This window comes from Uncinocarpus reesii, genomic scaffold, assembly GCF_000003515.1.
Source record: "Uncinocarpus reesii 1704 scaffold_1 genomic scaffold, whole genome shotgun sequence".
Taxonomy (NCBI): Eukaryota; Fungi; Ascomycota; class Eurotiomycetes; order Onygenales; family Onygenaceae; genus Uncinocarpus; species Uncinocarpus reesii.
In genome coordinates, this window is record NW_003052500.1 from 4,716,819 (window position 1) to 4,736,692 (window position 19,874).

Genomic DNA, 19,874 nt, shown 5'->3' on the forward strand with positions numbered 1-19,874 from the left:
TGTCGCTTCTTGAAGCAGAGCTGGCGTGGGGAGTGACGCGGAAGCAACAAAAGCTTGTCCAAGCGCTGCTTCTGATTGACCAGTCTTGAAACGGCCTGCATAGCCTTCGCACAGACTGAACGTTGGCACACCCACTCGGGATCCAGATGCCGGTTAGGTGCGACAGTTTTCATCGGCGAAAGTTGAGTTGCCGAGACCAGCGATTTCCGCATGCATGGAACCAAGCCAAACGGGTTCATTGGATGTCATGTTCACCAAAATATCGCCCACTCGAGACACAAATAGCAAGTTACCTCATTGAACAAAAGCTTGAACACGAGAGAAGAACGGGCCCTCGAGGCAAAACGGCCAAGTGAGCGCAGACGCAGGAATAACCCGATTTTTTTTGGTGGGATGTTCAGGCAAAAGATGTTAACTACAGCAGATAAGCACGTATATATAACGACGTCTTTCTGAACTTGGTTCGTCACCAGTATGATCTTATGACAAAGGTCGACGAAGGTGGAGATAAGCGTGCCGCTCCCGGTGGCAAGTCAAGCAGGCTTGTCATAATACACAAAAGGGGTATTCATAAAAGACATTGTTGGACTATCATGGTTATTCAAACCAAATTGGAGCCTGCCCCGATGTTACCATCCCGTCATTTCCGATGTCAAGTTGAAATTCTCGCACAACACGGTTCCATTCGTCCCAAGAAGGCGGCGCTGAGGTGATCGAGGCGTTTATATTTGAAACTCCTGTATCGTACATGCTATCCAGAGGTAAAGGGGGCCATGGCGAGAGTGTTGATAAGTCAATTGGGCTAGGATTATAACTTTCGACACCTGGACTGAAACCTGTTACAGGCCCTGGTGCAAGGTTGATTGCCGTGACCGGGGCTTGTTGCGGCTGGTGCAGATACGTGATTGATGCTAAAGGTTGAGAAAGCGAGGTGTCGTTAGAGGGCTGGAAACCATTAGTATATGGCTCATGCCCTCCAAACCCTGCACTGGATCGTTGCGACTGCATTTCGCGAAATTGAAGCGCTCGGGCCATAAGTTTACGTATTCCCCGCCAGAGCATATCCCCCTTCTGTTGGCCTTTTAATTCCAATCCTTTATATGCCGCGTTGACAGCGTTCCAGGCTCGCTCCACGACAGGGCATGGCTGCCGCACGCACAGATTTGATAGCACATAAGCAAGAGCATGCCATTGTGTATCAGTGCGGAATAGCCATCTCCATTGGGACGTATTAGCGTTGGTTTCCAGCAAAAGACCAAATTCAATCATTTCAATTGCAGAAAAGAAGAGCCGATTTTCTGTTTCCTCTGGAACGGAATTTTCCACATCTTCCCGTGTCATTGGGTGGTGGATCACGAGAAGTAATTTCGCTACAACTAGACGCGATAGTGCGCCGCAAACCCATTGAATTGGTATGCTCATATCGCAGTGCTGCACGTATTTATGCTCAAGCTGCCGGCTGAGATTTTCCACCATTTCCTCACGCTCCTTTTGGGAAATGGAGGCCACAAACCGTTTGCAAGAAGCGCTCGGTGGCACATTGGTAAATCGTCTTGATACGACAACGATGTCGGAACGAAACAAAAGGAAAGTCATATCTGTGTATCCCACTCGTTCCTCTGGAGGCTCCTTTGAATCTGGAGATATATCATCATCGTTAATGTTTAGTGGCGGACGAGTATCATAAGAATGTTCATGGACCATCGGATCACATCCGTGATCTAGAGAACAGCAAAAATCCAGGAGGCAAATTTGTAACCATAGTCGCCGCCGCAGTTCAGTCTCAAGTGGTGCTAAACCGAAGGTAGCTCCATCACGGTGGAGACCGATTCCTCGACCGATTTGAATGGCAATTGCTGTCATCGATAGGATATATCGAGAGTCGCTGCTTTGGCGTACACAAATCAAAAATAAAACAAGGCTTTGAAGGAGCACCAAACTATGGGTACTTAGTATATTGGCCTTAGCTAGCGCTTGCTCGACAGCGAATCGGTAACGGTTTAGGGCAGCATCACGATCTTCACCCAGTTGAGATAGACATTGCTCAGGTGTCATGCTTGTTATGACGGTATAGTACACTGTGAACAGCAATGCTTCAGTATTTTTGTTCACAGAGTCGAGATTCGCGACTGCATTCCATAGCATGTTTTTCAAACTCGGGCGATGAAATATAGGGACAATTGGAGCAACATTTTCAAGGTATGTCTCCCACACAATGCCGAATTTCTCCGGCGGTAGATGGAACTCGCGTAGGCTATGCGCTGCAGACCTAAAGCCGAACAAAAATCCATCATTACCCGTCCATGGCGAAGAGGCAGATGCGGAGTCACCCGGAGAGGGATAGTCGTCTTCATCTGACGTCGGGCAATCGATCATGTTCTTTAATTCCTCAATCTTCGATTTATTAGCTGGTAAAGAGCTACTATCAACATCAGCTCATGAAAGGAACGCCTACCTCATCCCCAAATCTCGTCCAAAACCGGTTGCTTATGTACCGGCTTTGGTCATCGCTGACGACGAGTCTGCCCATCTCATCATTTACAGAATCCAACTCGGCATTATTCGAAGACCGTTCCGCACAGCCATTGGCATTCAACCCACTCGAAGGTTTGGCCTCATCAGCAAAGTTGCCCTCGACAGCTTCTGGTTTTCCGATACTCTTGACGGCGGCTTCGAGGGTTTTCAGTCGTGCTAACAGTTCCGCTTCTGTCCCCTTCTTCGACTTTCGAGGCGCTCTACCAGGCTTGGGAAAGACGCATTCGACTCTTGCTTTGACACAGTTGGAGCAGGGCTGTACTTTATTGCATCGAATCTTCCGTCGACGACAGGTCACACAACTGCGAGGGTTGCTTCGAGGATCGGACATAGCTGTGCCGCCGGTCGCAACGGGAGAGCGGTCCTTGGGCGCATCACTGATTGTAGATGGCTGTGAGGGATCCGACGAAACGGGTGTTGATATGGCTTGCAGCCCAGAGTTAGTGAGGGAGGAGCGCATCGTGAAGCTCCCGTTTGGCTCCATTTTGCGCGCTCAGCAGCGTAGTAATCATGCAATCCACCGAAAGGGCTTTGTTGATGGCTGCTGCTTTTAGCACTGAGATATCTCTATCAAAGAAGGCGATCCGGCCAAATATGTGGAGTGGCAACACTCCATCTGACCCTGAGAGGATTTGCGTTGAGGTCATTTAGTTACTAATAACAAGCCTGGGAGATCGTCTTGGCAGGGATCAGGATTCGCGGTATTTGTGCAAACAATGAATGTCCGCCGGACATCAGGTAACCACAGCTGGTCTTCTACTCGCTGTTTTTATGACATTATTGCTATTCTTCAATGCTGGCATGAACTGAAGATCGCTAATAACTAACTGGCACAGCACACGAAAACAAACTGACAACCGGAGAATCTTCAGAGACCAGACGCTGACCTCCTCGGCGTCCGGCCTTTTTACGGTTGCGCTTTGGTCAGAAATGGCAAGATGGGCAACGACAAAACGAGCTGGAAGAATCTCAAGGGCAGTGGGACGAGCGAGTGTGTGATACCTCACCTAGCTCTGTTACTCAACCCCACATGACAACAGTCATTGTCAAAGGTGATCGGCATGAAAGAGTGAAGGCAGCCCGAAGGAGTGTACACAGTCTCGGCAATGATATACCAGTGCTACTCAGCGCCATCCAAACACAGATCAATCATGCAAGTTCAGCGATCTGAGATAGAGAGGCAGAACAGCGGCCGGGGGCATCAGAAAACACCAGTTTTATTTTCCAGCATTGCCCAGGGAATCGCTGTCAGCCCTGACTGGTAGCTTGTTGTTTGGCGTGATGTGGCCAGATAGTCCTGAGATGCGGCAAATGAAGCACAAGCATCGAAATGCTCGGTTGATCAAAGGGAGCGCCCAGGGCATGGTTGACTCTTCTGCATCGCCAAGCATAGCTTCTGCCTGGGCGTTTATTATTAACATCTGGATATGGTGGTATTTGATGGTTGTGACACTCACCTGACCTGTTTATAACACTTCGCACGGAGGATCAAAGGCCCAAGCCGCGATTCTGCAAGAGCCAACTGTCATAGCTGGCGCTTTGCTTGTTACCCAGACTAAATCCACCGGATTTGGACAAACCAATGGTAGTATGATTGAGACAGTAGGGAATCTCTCTTGGATTCCCGATCCTAGCTTTGGGTAAGCCTAATTCCAGGCTTGTCCTGTCGGCCGCGTTTCCCATAAATATCCATTGCCGCCGCCCCCTAATCAGGCAATCTCAAAATATCATATACCGCAACTGGCAAAATGCTGTCAATCGCATTATTTCTTCCGATTGCTCAGTTTTTTTGCGGACTTGAAGCAGCTGTGACTTCGGCAAATGGTTTCAAGCTCGCGGAGCGGCTCCCCGTTATTCCTGATGGATGGACCAAAGGGCCGAGCGCAGACCCAGCGACAATCGTTTACCTCAAGGTATCAGTCCGTGCCGAGGATCCCAATTGGCTCTATCGCACTCTCCTTGAAATATCGACACCTGGCCATCCTCGTTATGGTCAACATATGAAACGGGATGAAGTACAGGCTATGGTCGCACCTGACCCTGATGCTTCGGACAGCATTCTGGCCTGGCTTCGAGAAGGAGGGGTGAAGCCGGAGCAAATCCAAAACAGAGGGGATTGGATCGACTTTTCTACTACGGTTGACAAGGCCGAGCGGTTGCTGAACACGAGCTTTTATTGTTTCGAAGACGAGGCTGGAAAGACCCGCAAAATCCGAGCCCTGGAATACTCGCTGCCATCTAACATATCTCGACATGTGCGAACTGTTCAGCCGATCACGTATTTCGGTAGCCCAAGACCTCACGTTAGCCATATTCTGAAAGCTATACCGCCAATGAGGTTCCAGCTCAACGATGCGGCTGGCAGAGCCAACACGCCAGCGTCTCTCCGACAACTCTATAACATGCAGCACTTTCAGGTCGAGAAGAATAGCAGTAACCTGGTTGGTGTCTCGGGCTATCTCAATCAATATGCTCGGTATAGTGATCTGAACTTGTTCATCAAGCGTTATGCTCCCCAGGCTGTAGGCGCCACTTTCTCGGTGGAGCTTATTAACGGCGGGAAGAACGATCAAGACTCCAAATTAGAATCGTTGGAAGCAAGCCTTGATATTCAATACGCCATTAGTCTCACCTATAACACAAGTGTAACCTATTATTCAACCGGTGGCCTCGGTCCGCTAGTTCCGGATATTGAGCAGCCAGACGCCGCGCACAATCAGAACGAGCCGTATTCGGAGCAATTGAAGTACTTTGCGGGTCTTGCAGATGACAAGATCCCCACAGTCCTGTCAACCTCGTACGGTGAAAATGAACAGAGCGTGCCCAAGGAATTTGCAAAATCCGTTTGCGACGAATTTGCGAAGCTAGGTGCCCGCGGAGTGTCGGTCATTTTCAGCAGTGGCGATAGTGGTGTGGGGAATGGGTGTCAAACTAATGACGGACAGAAACGGCCGCGCTTCAATCCGATCTTTCCTGCTTCGTGTCCATTTGTCACATCCGTTGGCGGAACTGAAAATGAGAACCCAGAACGTGCAGTCGGCTTCTCATCCGGCGGATTCTCCGACATTTTTGACCGCCCTTCATACCAAAAACAAGCGATCAGCACGTTTCTGACGCGGTTGGGCGACAAATTCTCTCAATATTTCAACAAAAACGGGCGCGGCTTTCCCGACGTAGCTGCTCAAGCGGTCAACTACTCTGTATACGACCATGGGCAAATAATACCCGTGGCTGGAACCAGGTAAGTAGTTACCATACTCTGGTCAGCTTCACGTATGTCAAAGGTATATTGATATAGTTTTTATGCTTAGTGCCTCAGCGCCAACCATCGCTGCGGTCATTTCCAACTTGAATGAACTTCGCATATCTCAAGGGAAGACGGTGCTTGGCTTCCTCAACCCTTGGCTGTACAGTCAGGGCTACCGGGGATTCACTGACATCGTCGATGGTGCAGGCACAGGCTGTTTCGGCAAGAATGGAGGGCCGCGCATTCCTGGGGCAGCCTGGGACGCCGTCAAGGGATGGGACCCAGTGACTGGATTTGGCACACCTGATTTTGGGAAATTGATAGACTTGCTTCCGTAATAGTGTAGATTATTTGTAGAGTCTAGACACGATATTAGATCGCAGTTATTTTCTTGGATAGCTACCCAAGTCATGGGCTCCGCCGTTCAACCCGTAATCTGAAGTAGGAACGAGGTTGTATCAATGAACTTGTAGCTACGAGCTTGCCGGGTTAGCGCCCATCGTCCTTTTAATAGCTTTTCGGGTTTGGTGCCGAGACCCATTTCACCAGCCACAACGACCCATCGTGCTCCCGGCGCCTCAGATGGGTCTTGGCTGACATCTGGTGCTCATCTCATGCATCAGCCATGGCTTTTTCTTTTGCCCTGCAAGTCACTCCAGGATTCAGGGATCAGGATGGATCATCGAGCATTCTCAGCGAAAAATATTGCGATCACCATGACATCCCTGAAGTAAAACTTGAAACCAGTCTCAGCAACACCTCATTGTTTTCAATCCTTGGGCGAGGTTGTTTCCTGCCATGAGCTGTGAAGGCGAGCATAAAAGAAGTTTCAGCTCTCGCTTCCGGGCCGGAAAGTCCTCCAGAGACCGTTAGATTGACTGTGACGTGCTCCGTGATCCGGGGTTGCCCAAGATCCATGATTTCTAGAGGTTGAGCAATGATGCAAGAATCGATGAGATCTTTGGGGCACCCCAACCCTCCAGGCCAGCAAGGAAAGCGATCGCGTGCTGGCAATCCCATCACGGACTCCGTATTGCTGCCAGCCTTGTCTGCTCTCAGCCCAGTCTCCCAAGAGCCCAGCTGTGACGCGTCGAGCGAGGGGTTGTCCTGGGCCGGCTCTTGGAAGGGCTTGGGAGCGGCACTGCTTATCAAATCACCAGCCACCAGCCACGCGACGTGGAGCTCTTTGGGGGAAATGCCAAGCGCCAACCCTGCGGCGCCATTCCTCTCTGGGCCTAGCGGTCTCCAGTCCCCCACCCAATGTGCATCTCCCTTCAACGCAAAAACGTCCTCAAACAAATCAGGATGCAAGGAGAAACCGATGGGGACTCAGATAGCCGCTGGCCCCGGGCGCGAAGACAGCCTCTGCTTGTCTTCATGCTCGTCTGTCGATCTGGCCTTTGAGTATATAATCTCCCTCAGCGGAAGCAATTCGTTTCTTGCATGTCCCTCTTTTCTGTTTTACTTTTGTTACGCGCCGACTTTCCTTGTTCCTTGACCTCCCAGCCAGAAGCCCGCTCCTGTACATACTGACTTGGCTACTCGAACGAATTTGTTGGTAGCATGCATCTCGCTGAATTATCGTTGCTGGGTTGAGAAAATTTCATAGTAAACTGCTTCTGGGGAAATGATAGCGGCTCTTCTCTTCGCATTATGGCTTCTGCTTGCTCGACCGATCCGCTGCGATGCCGATTTCATGAGTGTCCGCACGTTAATGAACACCGATTACAGCGGCAAAAGAGGCGATCCTGCTGAAAAATATTTTCGTAAGTCATCCCTCCCCACTGGGCGTCGGGACTTGAGATTCATGTGGCTGACATCCCATTCAGACGAATCAAAGTATGCTCTCCCCGCCTTACCACTCGTGTGCCCCCGTTTGCTACGCTTTGATACACATATTAACATGAAGCCCGTCATCTCAGCTTCCATTACCATTATGATGGCCGGTATGCCTCCCGTAGGAATTGCGATTGCTCACGGTCAATGCTGACGCGAATGCTAGATTTGCATCGAAGCCCATCCATGACTCGCAACGGATACCTCACCTGACCACCATGGTCAAGTCGTACCTTACCACCATGGCTGATATCGGAGCCGAAACTTGGATAATGCATGGAACGTTGCTGGGATGGTGGTGGAATCAAAAAGTTGGCCAGCCGCGCTTCACAGAAGACCATCTTGTACCGATATACTAACGAACTGCCGTGGACAGATCATGCCCTGGGACACGGATATCGATGTCCAGGTTTCTGAGACGACAATGTACTTTTTGGCAAAGTACTATAACATGACAGAGCATCGGTTCAACGTTCCCGGCAACCCGGCTGGCCGGACATTCCTTCTTGAAATTAACCCCCATTTCGTGAACCGAACGCCGGAAGATAAACTAAACGTGATCGATGCGCGATGGATTGATACGTCGTCCGGGTTGTTCATTGATATAACGAGCGTGCGAAAAGATTATGACGCGCGAAAAAGAGGCCAGCAAGGTGCTCTTATGTGCAAGGACAGGCACAGATACAATGTGGGCCTCAACACCAAGTTGACCTCTTGACTACCAGGCGAAATTTAACTGTGAAATAGGAACAAGATATATTCCCGTTACGAGACAGTCATTTTGAGGGAATACCAGTGAAGATTCCGTATGCCTATACGGTACTCCTGGAGAAGGAATATGGCAAAGGCTGCCTTTTCAAGACCGTTTTCAATGAGTGAGCCGCACGACTAGCCTGTGTCTAGGTTCACCACTAATATGGACAATAGCCACAAATTCAATGCAACAACCAAAATATGGGAGCCGATCCCGTAGGTTACGATTCTCCTTGAAATTTGAAGAACTCTGCTGACCGCTTATAAGGAAAAAACCGGACCCTCCCAAAAAATTGATAAAAAGCAGGATTGTTGGCAAACGGGATAACCAATGAGCCAGGTCGACAGTCGTGCTCCCAGCATTTTATCGATTTTGCGAATATCTCACCTCACCTTCTCGCCGATATTCGCCTTCCTAACCGTTTGATCGACTACTAACCTTTCGGTTTTCCAACCGCTGTCGATATCTGCCAACCCGCCGGTCCATGATTGATTAGAAGCGTAGTCGTCCCATATATATTTTAGCGTCTGATTTGGTGTTCCCACCTGAAAGTTTGGTCGCATTTGCTGGAGTTTCTAACATTTATTGCTTGCATTTTGAGCTGATTTTGCATCTATTTTTTTTTTTTTTCGTTGCTCTTTTTCCTTTCTAGCGGGTGTAAAATCATCTAGAGATGCACGCTGTTCGTACGATGGTTCAGGCGCAGGTTGCATGCATTTCCTAGCGTGGACACATCGAGAAATCTGAGAACCGTTTCCGTTGTCAACTCTTTTCAGTTCGCTTGTCACCAGATTTGGACTTTGCTCTGGCGTCACAGATCCAAGTCGCGCCAAGGCCAGTTTAATGATGCCCGTTCTGACTTGAAACTTCACTCTCGAAGAACTTGGCCACTTTCGCATGATATGCTAACTATCCAATTGGCAAGATCTATTATTAACCAGTCGAACCTTTTCTTTGAACAACCTCCCCCGTCTGCCCTTCGAATATAAAACGAGCAGTTAGGGCCGGGAATAGGGCTGGAATTGATTCTCGTCTCCATCGTTCTCGGTATTGGAGATTTCCACAAGTACCCCCGTTTTATCCAGATTATTTTGAAAAGGAAAGAAAATTTGATCCTAGATTTTCAACAAGAATCCTTTCCTTCAATTTTTGAAAATTGAAGTCGTGTTTAAGTTTTTTTCCAAGACGATGAATCCCACCTACCATGTTGTGAAAACTGCGGTCGAGACATTCATCGCCCAGCGAAGAGCGGGAAAGCCTGAGAGTGGAAAGTGTACGGAGTACGCCATATTGGCAATGTTTCTCTCAACAGATCTTCTTTGTTTCCGTCTAGCCTGGACATGTCAATGAGTCCCAAGAAGCTATAGCCTATGAGCCTTGTGTGATCTGTTACGAATTTCTCGGTAGGGGGCTTTTTACCGCCCGGGATAACTGAAAGGGATCTCGACTTCGCCAAAAAATTCCAGACACTGCAATGGAGAACGCGCTCTATCATCCAATTTGACGCTGGGAAGCCATCGTTCTGGTTGGAAAATGCTTGGCACCTGCAAGGCTCGGAGAATATTTCACCACGCGGGATGGCTTAAGGACCTTGGTGACGGTCAGCAAGTTGGACGGATGGGGAACAGTGGAAAACAAGATAGGCCCCAAAAAGACCTTGGTGAATTGTCTCCGGGCTCAGAAGCTGAACAGAGGCATTTTCTGCCATTCACAGTGAAAATTTTACAGCAAATTAGTGTTTTATCGGCTCGATCTTGCCGCTACTACCTTTAACCAGTGATGTGAAGGTCGAAACCAAACAAATCTGCAGCAGATGAGCAAGAGGTTTCTGGATGCGAGCACCTTGGTAGTTGCCAAGCCGCCATCAACTCTTCTCCTAGAAGCTATCGTATCCGAGGAGCTCTTGGAGGCCAATTGATCATGGCATGAGTTCAGACCAAGCCCTCCTCTGTCTGCCCTTCAGGTATATAAACCTCGAAACTCCCATTGGAGCGAGTGCCGATGTCCAGTACCTGCTCAACAGTCCAATTCGAGTCAGTTCCTGCTCCCATACTTCAATAATGAGAGCCTTCATACTCGCCTTGCTGGCCCTGGCCACTTCCCCTCTGGCCTTCGCGCAGGAAGACCCGGAACCGTCCCCGACTAACTCCGTTGGCTGCCACCCGCATGGGGATCATTGGTTAGTCTTTCGTCCTTCATCCAAAGTTCCACCGTTGACGTGCATTCAGGCATTGCGAAGGCCCTGCGGTTCCTCCCCCAGTCACATCCAGCCATCATGACGAGCATGAAGATCCAACGGTGGCCCCGACTATCCCAAGCCCTACCGATTCTGTCGGCTGTCATCCCCATGGCGATCACTGGTAGGTTCCCTTCCTTAACTCTTGAACTTGTTCTTTTAGCTCACGTCCCATCAAGGCACTGTGAAGGGCCAGCAACTCCCACCACAGCAGCGCCAGTCCCTCCTGCGATATCAAGCCAGCATGATGATGATGGGCACGCAACAGTGACTCCCACTGTTCCAAGCCCCACGGAATCTATCGGTTGTGAGCCCCATGGTGACCATTGGCATTGTGAAGGCCCTCACGAAACCGGCACGACTCCAGCCACGGAACCTACAAGCTCTGCTAGTGGGAGCCCAACACCGTCTCCACCAGCTGAGTTCGACGGGGCTGCTGGGACAGTGAGGCCAGAAGGACTTGCTTTCCTTGCGGTTGCGGTCGTTGCAGCGTACTATGTTTGAGAAGCTCAGGCCTCGTTCACCGCTTTATTGGTTCTCCATGGTTATGTTTTCTGATTCAGATACCTAGAAGATCAAAGTGTCACTAGCGGCGCTTACTTCATTTCATTGAAACGGCCATTTTGCCGCATTAGTTATACTTATCATGTATTATATATTTATATATCAATCAGATATCGATTCAACTTCCTCAAATCAGCCGCCCCTACCGACCATATTCCACTCTTCATCACGTTGCCCGATTGAACAGTATGGTTGAGGGTCACGCAAAGGACAGTTGCACTGGATGCCTCACCTGGGTTGCGTCCGTGTTTATATAGACGACTGATGCTCAGGAACCCCAAAAAGATCTTGTTGGAGTGCAATAAACTTCTGATACCAAGAACTGTTTGCACCTCCCCACCCTTCTAAATCCATTTTCAAAGCAGAAAAGAACCTATTTAACGACTTAATTCTTCGTATTCACCCCGGTCTGAAAGAAGAGAAATTTCATGTCAGCGTAGCACAACCCCCCGCAAGGATGTACGGGAGAGGGATCACCGGGAGCCCATGTGACAATATCAAGTTTGTGCGGCGGCCGCTGCGTTTCTCGTTCGCTCAACTTGATTTTCCTGTCTTAATGTGCGAGATTGGGGCCAGTCTTCGAGTGCAAAAATGATTTTATTCCGAACCAAAGCGGGCTGCACCGGACAGGGAAAAATCGCAGAGCCAGCCCGCCTGGAGCTCCAGCACTGCCCTCAATGGATCAATCAATCTCTTATTCGGTTGTAATTCGCAACACGACTGGGCGATGATCGACGGGAGATTCTTTCGGCTAGATGGGGGTAATCGACTGCCGTGTTTATCAGATGGAAACTCGCAGAAGGCAACCGGGCTCCTGCTATATGTAGGCTAGAAGTTTCCCGGTTTTGAAGGCCCAACTTCTCTCGCTACCTGCTTTATTGAAGTGCCAGCACTTATTATACTTGATTCGCCTGGATATTCACTTGTGGTACCTCCCCAATGGGTTCAATGCCTAGTCCGCACTATGATGCCGTGATTGTCGGAGCCGGCTTTTCCGGGGTATATGTCTTACACGGTCTGCGGAAGATTGGGTTGAAATGCAGGGTCTACGAAGCGGCCTCCGACCTTGGGGGGGTTTGGTACTGGAACGCTTATCCAGGTAGTGATGGCTTGTCCATTTCCCCCCGAATTACCATGTCGTAAGATACTAGCTTATATTCGATCTGATGAGGGTAGGAGCTCGGCTGGACTCTGAAGTTCCGGTATATGAATATTCTGAACCCGAAGTCTGGACGGATTGGACATGGACAGAAAAATACCCTACGAGGGAAGAAATAAGAAAATACTTTGATCACGTTGACAGAGTGTGGGATATCAAAAAGGACGTCGAGTTCAATGTTAGAGTTGTTGGAGGGCAATTTGATACCAACGAGAACGTCTGGAAAGTTGAGACAGAAGACGGACGAACGACAACATGCCAATTTTTCATTCCGGCGGCAGGTTTCGCAGCTAAAGATTATGTTCCTGATTTCAAGGGAGCTGATTCCTTCAAAGGCGCTATTTATCATTCTTCCCGCTGGCCTCAGGGAGGTATATATACCGAGGGTAAACGCGTGGGCGTGATTGGGACAGGGGCTACTGGAGTTCAAATTGCCCAGGAATGTGCAAAAGATGCGGCCAGTGTGATTGTATTTCAGCGGACCCCAAACCTCGCTCTACCGATGCGCCAAAGGAAGCTAACCCCGGAGGAGCAAGACGGGAGGAAGGCGACGTATCCTGGGTTCTTTCAGAACCGTCTGGCAACTTTTGGCGGGATGAAATACACTTTCCTGGCGAAGAATACGGCAGAAGCAACACCATCAGAGCGCGAAGCCTTCTTCGAGCAGCTGTGGGAGAACGGCGGATTTGGATTCTGGCTGGGCGGTTATAGCGACCTGTTTTTTGATCAAAAAGCAAACCGGCATGCCTATGACTTTTGGGCCAAGAAGACACGCGAAAGGATCAAGGATCCCAGAAAAAGAGATATTCTTGCGCCGTTGGAACCCTTCCACCCGTTTGGGACAAAGAGACCTTCGCTAGAGCAAAACTATTATGAAATTTTCAATGAGTCCCATGTAGACGTTATCGATTTGAGGGAGCGAAGCATCGAGAAGGTCACGCCTAATGGGATCCTCATCAGTGACGGGTCGTTTTATGCTCTGGATATCATTGCATTCGCAACGGGCTACGATGCGCTCACAGGGGGGATGGTAAAAATGGGTTTGTTGGACATCCGTGGCAAACCATTGGCGGAAGACTGGGAAAACGGAGTCGTCTCATATCTTGGAATGTGTCATCATGGGTACCCGAATATGTTCTATATGTACGGGCCACAAGCACCGACTGCGTTTGCCAACGGTCCATCATGCGTTGAAGTCCAAGGCCGTTGGATTGTCGATGTTATCCAAAAGATGCGAGAGCAGGGGCTCAAATACATTGAGCCAGAACCTGAAGCGGAAGCGGAATGGAAAGCTAAAATCAACACGCTCTCAGACATGACGCTTCTCCCCCTCGCAGACTCATGGTATGTTGGTGCCAATATTCCAGGCAAGAAGCGGGAACAACTCAACTGGACTGGAGGGCTGCCAGCATACCGAGAGGAGTGTGCAGATGTACTAAAATCTTTCAAGGGCTTCATTACTGCATAACTTGAATCATGTCATGACTTTGCAGCAGGAAGAAGAATTCTGCTTCTCTCATCAACTAGATTGGTCCTAGGGGGTTGGAGGTGACAACACTTTCTTAATATTGAAATTAAACAGCTATTTGGGCCAATTCAATATATAATAACCATATTAGATATTGTGCTCTGTTCGTGTTGCCATATGCCTTTCCTCTGAGGTTGTGATGTCTCCTTTTGGCCTCATGAAAATACATTCACGTGATTTACCCCTGACCTAGCTAACTAGTAACTAGCCAAGCAACCTTACGTAATACTGGCCGGAGCCAGGCTTGTGAACCGCAGCTCTCCTTGCCCAGAAAATGACCTCCTCCCATGATACGCCTTGGTCTATTCTATAATCAGTATTCTCGGGCGCAGGATGGGGCAATACTGAGGCTAGGAGGACTCTTTCCACGAAGTTGTATTCTATTTCTCTCTGTTGTTCATTGACAAGACTGTAAGTAGCTCCAAACCCTTGGCCTCTTTGGGCTCGAATCCATGGATATTTCGTCATTAGTGTGGCTTGTTAAGCTTGCATCTGGATTGACGGGATTTCGTGAACAGGACTTTCTGCTATCGAAAACAAAGAGATAGCGGTTCCTTTTAACCCGGAAATCTCTCTCCTAAGCTATTTCGTGCGAACGAGTGAACCCTCAATCGATCCCAGACCATCAACACCCCCGATTTGATCCCTGAGAGAAGTCTATACATGGAGGTTTATGCCACAGATTATGCGTCATATACGCTGTACTCAACGGTTCTGGAGAAACAAACGCTTTGAGTATTTTGATCTGTGTTATTGAACCAAAATAAATTCACCAGGAGCTGGTCTGAACCGTCGAGTTCCCAGCTGATCTACCATGACTTCTGGCATCACCGATCAAAATGAGTTGAAATTGTCAACGCGGATAAGTCGGGATGGTCTTACACCCACTGAATTAAGCGCTCCACAACCTGTAGCCGATATTTACAACGGTCGCGGGGAGGAATACCCAGTCATCGGGGACCTACCACACCAAGGGCAAAGGAAATCACCGGAAAAATTGGATGAAAGTCCGCAGAAGCCTGAAGTCGAGTTGGATGATTTTGGATTGCCTCTTCCAAAGTCTAGACCTTCGCTGAAATCTGCTAAATCAGCTAGTCCGACGCTCGGCAAGTTAACAGAAAGCGTTGACTGCTTGGCCCTTCAGAATACAGCTGAAACCGACGATGGTGCACCAGGTAGAAATCTTACACGCTCTGTATCTGCGCCCATTCGCGATTTAATTATACCTGATAAAAGGCTCAGTATTGGTCTGGCAGTGAAAGAGGCTCCCAGCCAGAAACAGGACACTCCCGGTTTACCCGTGACAGACGCCACAGGCCTTACCGAACAACCGCAGCCCAATGGAGAACCCCTTGAGACGGACAAGCTGGGCCACCAGAATTCTACGCTCCCCACAGCCCCTGCCGTATCTGAATGGTCGCACCAACGGCTAACGACAAAGGACCACTCTACTGATGGTGAGGATGATAGCGGTTGGCAAGATATGCCGGCTCTTGATTCTTTTGATATCTACGATGACAATGGCCGGCTCGTTGCGCGTGGGAGCAAGGAAGAGGATGAAGAAGCAGTATACCAAGGTCTTGGAGGTGCCGGAAAAGGTTACACCAGAGTTCAAATCGATGAGGACGCTCAGTCAGCCACCAGCCTAGACGAGGAAACTAAATATCTTTTTCCTGAGCCGCAAAGCAATGCCCTCGGCGTTGATGATGAGATTCGGGACCCCATATCTCAGTTACAAGCAACAAAAACTTTGCTCACCGAGGGACAGAGAATAGCATACGTCGGAGTAACGAGACTTACTATATTTCAAATGGTAAAAGATTTGGAAGCCATTAAATTAACAAAATCGACACGTAAATATTTGGCGGGCGCTGTCGACTCCATGACGAAATGGGGACAGCAAATGATGATTCGACTATATGGACATATGGAAATTGATGCTGCAGAGCAGGTAATGATCGAGCAGCTAGCGGAACATGGAGTTCAGCCAGTAGACCTGGTTCGTCCTCTCATGCAGAACTCGCGTGTCAGGAATCCTATGATGGAGGAATCGTTTCCCGTGAAAGATGAGCAGGATCCTCGTACTAGTTACTCTTCCGACGCTCCAGAAACACCTTCGTCCGATAGCCCTCCGCCTCCCTATGAGAAGTATCAGAATGACGACCTTCCTGAGGTCCGGACGCCTTCCCAATTACCACAATCTGAGAAGCTTGACATTGATCTTCGATGGACCGTATTGTGCGACCTCTTCTTGGTTCTCATTGCAGACTCAACGTATGATGCGAGATCACGACGTCTGTTGGAGCGCGTGGCAGAAGTGATGGAAATCTCGTGGATGCAAATATGTCGGTTCGAGAAACGGGTCATTGACTCGTTGGAAATGCAAGAGGAGAAGAACAAAGAAACCTGGGACGAAGCAGATCATATGGAAAAGCGTAGAAAGGACGCTCTAAAACGAAGATACATGATTATGGGTCTTGCAACTGTCGGCGGTGGTTTGGTGATTGGCTTATCCGCCGGCTTGCTGGCTCCCGTTATTGGAGCCGGGCTAGCAGCAGGCTTCACTACTATCGGCGTCTCCGGCACAGGTGCTTTTCTCGGTGGAGTTGGAGGCACGGCGTTGATCACATCTGGTGCTACCATAACGGGCAGTACAATTGGTATTCGAGCATCAAATAGACGCACCGGGGCCGTTAAAACCTTCGAGTATCGCCCATTGCACAATAACAAAAGATTAAATCTGATCGTTACTGCCGCTGGATGGATGACCGGTAAGGTCGACGATGTTCGGCTACCATACAGCACCGTTGACCCGATAATGGGCGACATTTATTCCATTCTATGGGAGCCAGAAATGCTTCAAAGTATGGGCGCCACCATAAACATTCTTGCGACAGAGGTATGTTAATTGTCATGCTGTTTTTGACTGGCTATCTAACAATTCAATCCTAGGCTCTAACCCAGGGCCTTCAGCAAGTGCTCGGAAATACAATATTAACAGCGTTGATGGCATCTTTGCAGCTTCCTATTGTCCTAACGAAGCTATCTTACCTCATAGATAACCCCTGGAATGTATCGCTTGCCAGGGCTACTGCTGCTGGTCTCATTTTGGCTGATTCGCTCATGGATAGAAATCTTGGCAACCGCCCTGTCACTCTTCTTGGGTTTTCTCTAGGCTCAAGGTTGATTTTCTCTTGTTTAGGAGAGCTCGCGAAGAAAGGAGCACATGGTATCGTTCAAAATGTGTACCTCTTCGGTTCGCCTGTTGTCGCGAACAAAGACGAATACCTGAAGGCAAGAAGTGTAGTGTCCGGAAGGTTCGTAAATGGGTATTCGTCAAACGATTGGATTCTGGGATATCTCTTTCGAGCTACGAGCGGCGGAATCATGCGCGTGGCCGGCCTCGCACCGGTAGAGGAGATCGCTGGCGTCGAAAACGTTGATGTTACAAAGTTTGTAAATGGCCATATGGCCTATCGAACTGCCATGCCGCGTCTACTTCGAGAGGTAGGGTGGGAAGTCGAAAGCGACGAATTTACTGAGATCGAAGACCCTGACCCAGACAACCACCAGGAAAGGCAGCGAGATCTTATTCGTGAGATCCAGGAAGCTCGCAAACAGGCCGAAGAGAAGCCAGACAAGAAGAAATTTGGGTTTTTTAAGCGTGGAAAACTTGCTGAGAAAAAAGGATGGGAAACATATGAAGCCGATCAAAACGAGCGCAGCCATACGCATACCCCCGACGGAAATGTCGACCCAGGAGGCACAGTTCTCTTCGACATTGATGCTATCAGAGCTGAGCTAGCCAGCGAGCAAATTGAAGTAAAACAGCTCGAGTCAACTCTTCCCCCCATAAAGGTTGACCTCCAGTCGCCATCGTCCGCTCCTTACCCGAGTTCTCCCAATGGACAGAAGGAGTCACCGATTATGACTCCAAACCCTGAAGAAGCCGCCACCAAGCATCCCGCAGCCTCTGAGTCGCCCAAACAGCAAACAGCTGTAGGAATCCGCGACTTTAAGCCCCTGCCAGATATACCCTCCGGCGCAGGTGCTCTCCATGACCCGTGGCCACATGAGAACGACGTTCAAATGACGTTCGATACTGCCTATCATTCAACGGCATCTGTCACATCCCACGAAGCGGACTCTATGACCGTTCCTTCGTTTCCTCCGCAATCCATGACTCTACCGGCAACGCAGGCACACGATGACTGTCCTCGACTTGACACTTCCAATCTGAGTCATAACGCCTGGGCTGACCCGAGTGATGCCGATGACTCAAATATTACGCTTACATTTGCCTAGAGTATTGTTTGAGAGCGCTGTCTCTCCTTCCTCGGTTTATTCCTCATGGGATATCTTAATATCTCCTTCCTTTCTCTACATGATTCCGGTGTTGAAATGTTACCCTTCTTGATACATATATTGGAGTTGCGAGAAAGTTGTTGCGCATATTTAAGGATGCGGTGAAAAAGCCGGCATGGTTCTCTGTATCCTTAGTGGCGTTTCCTTTGGCCTGACTGTTAATGGATATGAATATATGAGAATATATGACGCTTTCATGTGCTTTGACGAGTCATAACGGGCACGGAGGATTGCTATCCCGTCTTCTTGATACCGACTCATCGAGTCAAACGTTATTTTGAGTCACTTGTGACTGGTTTCTTGATGATTCCCTTCGTCAACTCCGGTTCTCTGATTTCCTCCCACTGTTCCCATCCCGCAGCGTACAGTCATTCTTCTGATAGACTTCGCATCTATGACTCTTTACTTCCTTGCCACCGCATCCATTGACTCATCCGCCCACCCCAATGCGGGATTCACATATGCCATCCCATTCTACAACCGTCTTTGCGATTACGGCATCAGAATCGACTTCTGTGACTCATAGCTCTGGGACGTCTATAAAAAGCCCTTCCTCCCCTACTGAACTCCTTCTTTCTTTCCTTTCATCAACAACCTCCAACAACTCCACAACCGACCTTTTACCCATACTAACCTTTCAAACAGCTGTCAAATCTACTCCTGTGCTATCTCCTATCTACTCTTGTTGATCTACTCTCGATTTGTTCCGTCCATCTTCTCTGTATAATCTACTTCTGTTCTTTATCTATTTCTCATCTACTTTCTTTGGTCTTCGATCTCTTTATTCCCCATTTACTTTGATCTAATAACTCATTTGCTTCTCTACGTACTATTTCACCACTATCTATCTCTATCTACCTACCGATCTACCATTTCTATCTGCTATCTTTCTATCACCTCTACTGCCATCTACTATCATTTACTACCAGCTCTCTACAATCTATCTGCAATCTACTGCAATCTACTACTATCTCTCTACCATCTCTACTATCTACTGCCATCTACTGCCATCTACTGCCATCTACTGCCATCTACTGCCATCTACTGCCATCTACTGCCATCTACTTGCTATTTATCTGCAACCTGCAATATACTAACATCTACTGCCATCTACTGCCATCTACTGCCATCTACTGCCATCTACTTGCTATTTACCTGCAACCTGCAATATACTAACATCTACTGACATCTACTGACATCTACTGACATCTACTGGCATCTACTGGCATCTACTGACATCTACTATCTACTGCCTTCAATCTACTTCACCCTACCATTTATCTTTTCTATCTATCACATATCTTGTCGGAAATCTATTTCTTTTCATACACTTTCTGATTTTGTTTGATCTACCCCTTTGATCTACCCATTACTGATTCATAGCTCTTGATCTATGGCTTTATTGTCCTAGATTTATCGTCGATTTACATTTCTAAATTTCTAGTTCCTGATCTAGCACCCCTAGATCTACTGGCAAATTTTCTGTTCTCGATTTACGTCTCCTGATTTACCATACCCAATCTACTGCCCCCGTTCTCCCATCGATTTCCAGGCGATTTAGGTCGATCTATCATCCGATCTAAACCAATCTTTCGTCATTTCTCCTGCTTGATTTATGCTCATCGATCTACTGTCTGATCTACTAGCGAA

The 19,874-nt window shown here is 48.6% G+C and overlaps 6 protein-coding genes across 6 annotated transcripts; 5 read left to right on the plus strand and 1 right to left on the minus strand.

Annotated features, from left to right (window-relative positions):
• Nucleotides 1-597: 597 nt before the first annotated feature.
• Nucleotides 598-2,995, minus strand: UREG_01815 (uncharacterized protein; the record flags this gene model as incomplete). The annotated part of the gene is made up of 2 exons (XM_002542253.1): nucleotides 598-2,394; nucleotides 2,456-2,995. The coding sequence occupies 2 exons, from the start codon at nucleotides 2,993-2,995 to the stop codon at nucleotides 598-600; spliced, it is 2,337 nt and encodes a 778-aa protein (XP_002542299.1).
• Nucleotides 2,996-4,283: 1,288 nt separating this feature from the next.
• Nucleotides 4,284-6,120, plus strand: UREG_01816 (uncharacterized protein; the record flags this gene model as incomplete). Its single annotated transcript, XM_002542254.1, has 2 exons — nucleotides 4,284-5,776; nucleotides 5,847-6,120. The coding sequence occupies 2 exons, from the start codon at nucleotides 4,284-4,286 to the stop codon at nucleotides 6,118-6,120; spliced, it is 1,767 nt and encodes a 588-aa protein (XP_002542300.1).
• Nucleotides 6,121-7,860: 1,740 nt separating this feature from the next.
• UREG_01817 (uncharacterized protein) lies at nucleotides 7,861-8,336 on the plus strand (the record flags this gene model as incomplete). The annotated part of the gene is made up of 2 exons (XM_002542255.1): nucleotides 7,861-7,929; nucleotides 7,995-8,336. 2 exons carry the CDS (start codon nucleotides 7,861-7,863, stop codon nucleotides 8,334-8,336), a joined length of 411 nt encoding a protein of 136 aa, XP_002542301.1.
• Nucleotides 8,337-10,432: 2,096 nt separating this feature from the next.
• UREG_01818 (uncharacterized protein) lies at nucleotides 10,433-11,112 on the plus strand (the record flags this gene model as incomplete). Its single annotated transcript, XM_002542256.1, has 3 exons — nucleotides 10,433-10,506; nucleotides 10,557-10,732; nucleotides 10,772-11,112. 3 exons carry the CDS (start codon nucleotides 10,433-10,435, stop codon nucleotides 11,110-11,112), a joined length of 591 nt encoding a protein of 196 aa, XP_002542302.1.
• Nucleotides 11,113-12,111: 999 nt separating this feature from the next.
• UREG_01819 (uncharacterized protein) lies at nucleotides 12,112-13,799 on the plus strand (the record flags this gene model as incomplete). The annotated part of the gene is made up of 2 exons (XM_002542257.1): nucleotides 12,112-12,311; nucleotides 12,344-13,799. The coding sequence occupies 2 exons, from the start codon at nucleotides 12,112-12,114 to the stop codon at nucleotides 13,797-13,799; spliced, it is 1,656 nt and encodes a 551-aa protein (XP_002542303.1).
• Nucleotides 13,800-14,673: 874 nt separating this feature from the next.
• On the plus strand, nucleotides 14,674-18,164 carry UREG_01820 (uncharacterized protein; the record flags this gene model as incomplete). Its single annotated transcript, XM_002542258.1, has 2 exons — nucleotides 14,674-16,758; nucleotides 16,812-18,164. The coding sequence occupies 2 exons, from the start codon at nucleotides 14,674-14,676 to the stop codon at nucleotides 18,162-18,164; spliced, it is 3,438 nt and encodes a 1,145-aa protein (XP_002542304.1).
• Between the last annotated feature and the right edge of the window lie 1,710 nt (nucleotides 18,165-19,874).